The sequence below is a fragment of the Saccopteryx bilineata genome, chromosome 2, assembly GCF_036850765.1.
Source record: "Saccopteryx bilineata isolate mSacBil1 chromosome 2, mSacBil1_pri_phased_curated, whole genome shotgun sequence".
Taxonomy (NCBI): domain Eukaryota; kingdom Metazoa; phylum Chordata; class Mammalia; order Chiroptera; family Emballonuridae; genus Saccopteryx; species Saccopteryx bilineata.
This window is the reverse complement of record NC_089491.1, coordinates 142,151,288-142,158,974: the sequence shown is the minus strand read 5'-3', so window position 1 is coordinate 142,158,974 and position 7,687 is coordinate 142,151,288. Positions and strand designations below refer to the sequence as shown.

Here is a 7,687-nt window from a genome sequence, read left to right as displayed (position 1 = left end):
TTCCTGGATAATGGAATCAAATACCAGTTACCTTTAGTTTTATGTTTTTGTAACTCTGAAAGTCATTTTTTTTCAAACTCTCAGTAAAGATAAAATTTTATTTAAACTATCTCAGCAAAGAAATTATTTCCTACACTCTTATGAAGTTTATCCTAAAATCTCCTTTGGTAACCTTAGTGGGTTGAAAAGTATCCCACAAAAAGATATGTCTACTTGGAACCTGTAACTGTGGAAAAAGGGTCTCTGTAGGATTAATAACGTAATCATGAGATTAATAACTGGATTAATAACGTAATCATGAGAACATCCTGGATTAAGGTGGGCCCTAAATCCAAAGACACTGTCCTTATGAGACACAGAAGAGAAGACAGAGGGAAAGCCATGTAGAGACAGCAGAGAGTGGAGTGCTGAAGCTCCACACCCAGAGCACCGAGGGCTGCAGGCGGCCACCAGCAGGGAACATGAAGCGCCTCTCCCTGCGCCTCCAGAAGGAACTGTGCCTGCCGACACCTTAATTTTAGATTTATGGCCCCCCGAGCTGTGAGAGAAATTTTTTAAAGCCATCAAGCTTGTGGTAATTTGTTATGGCAGCCAAAAGAAAATACAGTAACATATTTCAAAAAGAAAATCCCTTTTGAAACATAATCATCAACACAATTTACCTCTGGCCATCACATATTTCACATTTGGTATTAATGAAAAAGCTGCATCATTTCTGGATTTTTAACAAAATTCAGTAACTTAAATTCTAGGAAGACAAAGATGAGCCTCAAATTTGTAATACTAACTACAGACATGAGTCGATTTTGCCTTATGATTAAAACTGTATTTACTGAAACATTCAGCAACTTTTTATCAAGAATATTACCTGATCATTTATAAATACCAAAAAATATCTTGTCTGCTATTGCTTTCTGAAGAGAATATGTATGTTCCAGTATTCTAATGCATGGCCAGTTTTCTTAAACTTGTATCCATAAAAAGTTTCCAAGTTTTCTGAGTAGCCAGTAGTACTGAAGAGTTATCATGAAATAATTGTAAACATTTTCATTTCTCCATTATTACTCAGGCTTGTGGGACAAGTCTTAAACTTTTCTAAGTTCTTTACTACTCAACTCCCTTGGACTTGAGATACATGTTTAAAACACATACATCTGATGTTTAAAAATAAAAAATCTGATGTTGAGCTGATTATCATCACTGTGCTTAAAACAAAACAAAAAAAATCCATAATTCTTACCTGTTCAGTTGCTCGTGTGAAAATAGTCTAAATAATAAATCTATTTCTAGAGATATCCATGACATTACCACATAAACCTCTGAGTGTCCTGACTATTTGGCCACTGAAAAGTCTTGTTCAGAAACATATAAAAAGTTAAGAAATTAACAATTACATAGCAACCCAGTTCACAAACAAGTCTAGATGTGGGCGGTAGAGGTATGTTAAGCCTATAAATAACATAAGGTAAAATAAAGTAACGAAATTCTAGCAGTTTCTGAGGTACTGTAACAGTAAATAAGCATATAAAAAACATTAAGTTCCAGAACACTGACTTGGATTTCAATGAGTCAGCTATACTCCAACCAGCAAATATATAGACTGGAACTAACAAATATTTCATAATTTCATACCTTTGAATGATTCTTTTCCACACATAGAATGTATAATGTCTATTATCTGCTAGCAAGTATTTATGTACATAAGTGAATTTCCAAATGAAAAATGCAGAGGCTAAAGTAAGCAGAAAAAACTGAATTCTACGTTTCCAAACTAAGCAAAGAAAAGCTTTCATTTTGCTAGGAGACAGTAGGTGAGGAAAGGAGAAAAAGAGAGTGAAAGAGAAAAAGTAGAAAAGCTGGGGAACGTGCAGACAGAGTTCATGACTGCTCCGATCGCCAACAACGATCCCACCGTTAATCGCCACGAAAACACAGAACAGAAACATGAGAAGTATGTACGGCCAAGTCAAAAGGAACAGCACACTCAAGTTCTTAAGGGACATGGAATAAACCAAGAGGAACTGAAGAATTTTCCTGAATTCTGAACATGGTCCTTTAATAGGGGGAAGTCTCTCTTCCTTCTTCTTTTGCAGCTCGGTTTTCCAAGCTTCGGCTAACTTTTGGGCCACGACGTTTCCTGCGCAGAAGACAGCCCAGACGATGTTTGTTTGACGGAACATGAAGCCACAGAATCCAAGCAAGGCTGATGTTTTATGATTTCCATAAAGACACATCAGATAGGCAAAAAGAGTAAAAAACATAGATCCTGCTTCTGTATAATAAAGAAAGTTAAAAAAATAGAGAGTAGGAAATACTGCTAGAGTTAATGTGGACAAGATTCTCTGGATACTTGAGCCAGCCTAGGAGGAGGAGAAATCACAGTTAAAATCCTTTTTATGATAAAAAAAAATAAAGGATTTTCAGTTGAACTAATAGACTTCTTAAAAAAAAAACAACTACCTGAATCATATTTAAAAATTATTCAATATTAATTTTATTTATGGCTTTGCAAAACATGACACATATTTACAAGAACACTCTTAACACTTCCTAATTATACCCATTAGTTTGGAAGTTGATAAGACAATAAATATGGGTGCCAAAACTTCAGGGCCTAAAATACTTTGAATCATTCAACAATAGTTAAGGAGTTATTATGTACAAGACACTGAACTAAATTCTGTGTGGAACATGGAGATGAATGGGACACAATGCAGGTGATTCCCCTTCCTTGAGCTAAACTCTCAGAGCCCTCAATAAGCATTTACTTAGCCATTATTACCAATTTCTTCTAAGGATATCCCTTCAAAACTCTGCACTAGAGAATGTAAATATGTATACAGTAGTATATATATATACTACCATACCCAATGGTCTTACTATTTTATGTTGAAATTTCAGGGATTTTCTTGAAAATACTGGGCTCAGTCTAAAGTTAAATGTCTTTTCTGAGCTTTCCTGACATACTATTTCAGAATTTGAAAGTGTTCTCATCTCCTTGCATTGCAGCCTTCATTTAATCTAAATCACAAAATCAAACCATGCCACTGCCTTGATTAAAATTAAGGGTAGTCCATCTATTCGAGTTGAAAATCCTTTCCATGACATTTAAGGACATTCATGACTTCAGCCCTACCTATTCCTCCAGCCTCACATCCCCATACTATTACAATCTTCTAATTCCAAATACCAGTACCCTGGATCTGTGGCTCATCCTTTCTACTTCTGCTTCTGCTTCCCCTGCCAGGATTCACTTCCAACCCTACAGCCCCATCTGTTCATCAAGACTCAGCCTAGGCCCTGGCCGGTTGGCTCAGCGGTACAGTGTCAGCCTGGCGTGTGGGGGAGCGGGTTCGATTCCTGGCCAGGGCACATAGGAGAAGCGCCCATTTGCTTCTCCACCCCCCCTCCTTCCTCTCTGTCTCTCTCTTCCCCTCCCGCAGCCGAGGCTCCATTGGAGCAAAGATGGCCCGGGCACTGGGGATGGCTCCTTGGCCTCTGCCCCAGGCGCTAGAGTGGCTCTGGTTGCGCAGAGCGAGGCCCCGGAGGGGCAGAGCATCGCCCCCTGGTGGGCAGAGCATAGCCCCTGGTGGGCGCATGCGGGAGTCTGTCTGACTGTCTCTCCCTGTTTCCAGCTTCAGAAAAATACAAAAATAAATAAATAAATAAATAAATGACCCAGCCTAGGTACCATCTTCTCTGTGAAGCCTGAGCCACCACCACCCACATCTCTCCCTCCCAGTCAGGCTGCAGTAAGCGCTCTGTTCCTTCTCTGTGTCCACACAGTATCTCACACCTGTCCCCTTCCCCGTCACTCATAATTTACACTATTGAAATAATCTCTTCAAGTTAAAAATAACTACTATAACTAGTATTTATTGAGCCCTCATTATTATACCAGGCACTATTCTTAGCACCTTCTCTTATTAATCTGCTTTACTCTTCATAATAACCCTGTGAAGTAGATTTTACATTATTCCCGTTTAACAGATGAAGGTGTGAGGTCACTGAGGGGTAACCTGCCTAAGGTCATATAATTAGTAAGTGGATAGAATTAAACCCAGGTGATTCACCCCTTGGGCCTGCATTAAGTCACATAAGGACTCCTCAGGTAAAGCCTGTTCCCCTTAATGAAAATATAGCTTTCTTATGAAAAAGATTGTCTCATTTACCTCTGTCATGTCAGTGCGTAGCACATAAGAAAAGGCTCAGGCCTGACCAGGCAGTGGTGCAGTGGATAGAGTGTTGGACTAGGACGCAGAGGACCCAGGTTCGAGACTCTGAGGTTGCCAGCTTGAGCAAGGCTCACCAGCTTGGACCCAAGGTCGCTGGCTCGAGCATGGATGGGGTCACTCGGTCTGCTGGAGCCTCCCAGTCAAGGCATATGTGAGAAACCAATCAATGAACTAAGGTGTTGCATGAAGATTTGATGCTTCTCATCTCTCTCCCTATCTGTCCCTCTCTCTGACTCTCTGTCACTGTCAGACACACAAAAAAAGGCTCAGTAAATATTAAGTAAACTGGCTTGGTAAAAGAACAAACATTTACTTTAGATTTTATAAGTAAATAAGTTATTCAGGTATTTAAATATAAATTTCTTCTAAAATGGAGGTGGGGTCCTTGCTTTATCTTTACAAAATATATACAAATACTGTTAAAGACATTTTCCACCAAATCTCACAAAACCAATTTATCATAACTCTGTACCTAACTGCATGTAAACTTATAATATTTTGAAAATGTACCTTGTGTCTGTGTTGTAACTTGCGAAAAAGCAAATACAGTAAATAGAAGTTGCCGACGCTGAAGAGAAGATTTACAAATCTGAGCATCCCAATGGAGCAGACAACATGTTCAGACCATCCGAAGATCCAACTGGCAGGTTTGACCACTCCAACTGACAGCAGGTAGAGGCCAGGCAATGTAGTAATCATAGGGTCCCACTTAAAAAGGAAAAGCTGACAATGAAGCAAAAGCAAGAGGACTGACACAAAGATGCCAAGCTCAAAAACATCTTTACCAACAATCAGGCATTTTGAGAAGGCGTGCTGTGACACAGTAAGTCCTCTGTAGATCAGATGTCGCCTCTAAGGAAAAGTTTTGCTTCAATTTGGCCCCTGCACCTGCTTTGCGATTGTTGAGCTATCACTAGCAGGAGATAACAACTTACAATCAGTTTCTATTCTTCAGAAAGACCCCCCTCTTCTGGAAGCATTTTGGTGACTAGATCGCAAATGCTCCAGTTTTTAAACGAGTGGGAACATTAGTTGGAACTCTGATGAGTTTGGAGAAAGAAGAGTTTAAAGAGATTAAACCACAGACTCTACAATGAAAGCTAACATGGGCTGAGCCAGGAATTTTGCTAAACCCTTTGTATTTAATCCTGCAGCATGCCCTACAGTAAACACTATGATTGACATTTTCAGATGACCAACTTGAAACTCCAAAATTTACAAGGTCATATACCTAGTAAATAAACTCCCCAGAAATGGAAATCAGGTCTTTCTCTAACTAGACTTCACCTCTAACCACCACTCTAAACTGGCTCACCAGAAGAGGAATAATATGCCTACAGTAAGTCCTTTCTTAGCATCGGTGATGGGTTCTACTCCTTTAAGCGAAACATAAAACAAAACCAACTTTACTGCAAGATGATTGCTATAAACAAGAATTAAGTTCCTATCACATCTCATCGGAGGTTATCAGGAAAAGTAGTCAATGATATATTTAACAGGATGCCACTTTATCCAGTTTAACAAAAGGATCCTGAAACCACCAAGGATGGAAGGAAAGTAAATCGTCACTTCTTGGTGGCTGAAGACAACCCCTCCCCACCCTATCCCATTCCTCAAACACAGGAAGGTGACTGGCAGAGGAGCTCAAGTGAAGTTTCCCGCTATTTCCCGGGGACCGCCCCGTCTTCCTACCGGGAAAGGGGAAGAAAAACTAAGAACTGCCATCAGTCGCCAGGAAAGGGGGCCGTCAGAACGTTACTTCCCAGGAGACAGATCTGCTCATTCATTCATTTCACACCCATTGCACAGCCGAGACAGGAACGAGGACTACCCAGGTCCCGCTGTGTGTCGAGGCTGGAGGGTGGGGCAGAGGGCTTCGAGGCTCGGGCGGGAGAGCCAGCGCCGAGGCCGCCCTCCGGGCCTGCCGGGGCCGGGCGGGGCGGGGTGGGGACCGCACCTGCGAGAGGGCGAAGTGGCCCTCGCAGTAGCGCTGCGCTTGCGGCAAGTGGAAGATCTCGTCCATGTAGGGCTCCCGAAGCGCCCGGCTGAAGGCGGAGAAGAGCAGGCAGGACACTAAAAAGGTGCAGCTCAGGGCAGCCGAGAAGTAGTAACCCTCCAGCTGCGCCATTCCTGCCCCCATCCCCACTGCCCAACAACCCAGTCCTGGGAAACCCGGGCTGGCTTCCCGAGCCTGGAAAGTCGAACTTGAATCTCAGGCTCGAAATGGGCGCGCAAGGCGGGACTGGCCGGACGAGACTGAACATAGCCGGAAGACAAAGGATGCTGGGAGAAAGCGGACCCTGAGCTTCCGGGAGGATCCGGTCACTGTTTCCGGAGCGACGAATTTAAGTAACGGACCGGGCTGTTGCCCTGTCAATCACGTTGAGCAGGGCACGCTGAGTGGTTAAAGCTGCCAGGGGATGGGGGGTGCGTCTCGGAGTAAACCCGTGTGAGAGACGCGCGGTTTAAGGCTTGGAAAGTCAAGAAGCTGGTTAGCCTTAATTCAGTCGCCGTTTTCTCCTCCTCGTTTCCATATCCCACCAGGAGGTGGCACTATTTCTCCAAATTTTCAATCCCCAAACGATTAAAACTTGCTTGTTCCGCCTTACCACCGCCCCCTTCACCAGTTATTTCTGTATTTTCTTTAATGATCTGAGTTACTAAAACCTGCATGCAGTTCCAAGACATTTGATTTCATCAGCTCTGGAGGTTGTGGGAGGGGATCATTGATTGTGGAAGCTAATCTGAACGCCCGGAAACCATTCACTGATGAAAGAACTTCACTAATTAGTGGGTTGTTTAAATTAAAAGAGAAGTCTTTTAAAATGCCTATACTTTCTAAGTGGATTAGTTAAATCGGCATTCATAGTACACTCTGGCAGCCAGATCACAGTACTCTGGGAGTTGGGGAAAGCAATTGTTTTAGAATTTGGGGTGTTTTATGTAAGGGAGTCTTTTTTATGCCTGTGAGTGTGATTGTTCTTGTTAATCTATTGAAGCATTCTATTTTTCCTACTAAATAATAGGCGTAAGTATCGTAACGGGTGGCACTATATATGACTTATATTTGTAGACGCCCAAATGGCTTTCACATATTATGCACATCACCTATTTCTTGTATTGAGGCTTGGGGAGCAGGAGGTGAAAGAAAATATTCAAAGAATGCTTAAGATAAATTATGTCTTGGACTTTTTCCTTGAACGTAGTTGGCAATATTTTGTAGAAAAACGAACTCTTGGGTAACCTCAGGTTGTGTTTGATGAGAATACATCTCAAAGGAGTCAGGATTTGTTTCGAGTTGGCAAACCTCAGCTCTTTCTCTGGGTCAAAGCTAATTCAGACTCTCAATTTAGGCAAGTTTGTCAAATTAAGCTGACTGCCTCTCTATTCAGTCTCCCCTATTTCCTCATTAATAAGAGAGGTAAGAGGTGAATAAAGGAAAAGATGGGAAT

At 41.9% G+C, this 7,687-nt stretch overlaps 1 protein-coding gene across 1 annotated transcript; it reads right to left on the bottom strand.

The window, feature by feature from the left end:
* Positions 1 to 280: 280 nt before the first annotated feature.
* Positions 281 to 6,489, bottom strand: ALG10 (ALG10 alpha-1,2-glucosyltransferase). The gene is made up of 3 exons (XM_066258093.1): positions 6,193 to 6,489; positions 4,746 to 4,943; positions 281 to 2,360 (listed from the first exon to the last, which is right to left on the bottom strand). Exons 1-3 carry the CDS (start codon positions 6,373 to 6,375, stop codon positions 1,305 to 1,307), a joined length of 1,437 nt encoding a protein of 478 aa, XP_066114190.1. The 5' UTR covers positions 6,376 to 6,489; the 3' UTR covers positions 281 to 1,304.
* Between the last annotated feature and the right edge of the window lie 1,198 nt (positions 6,490 to 7,687).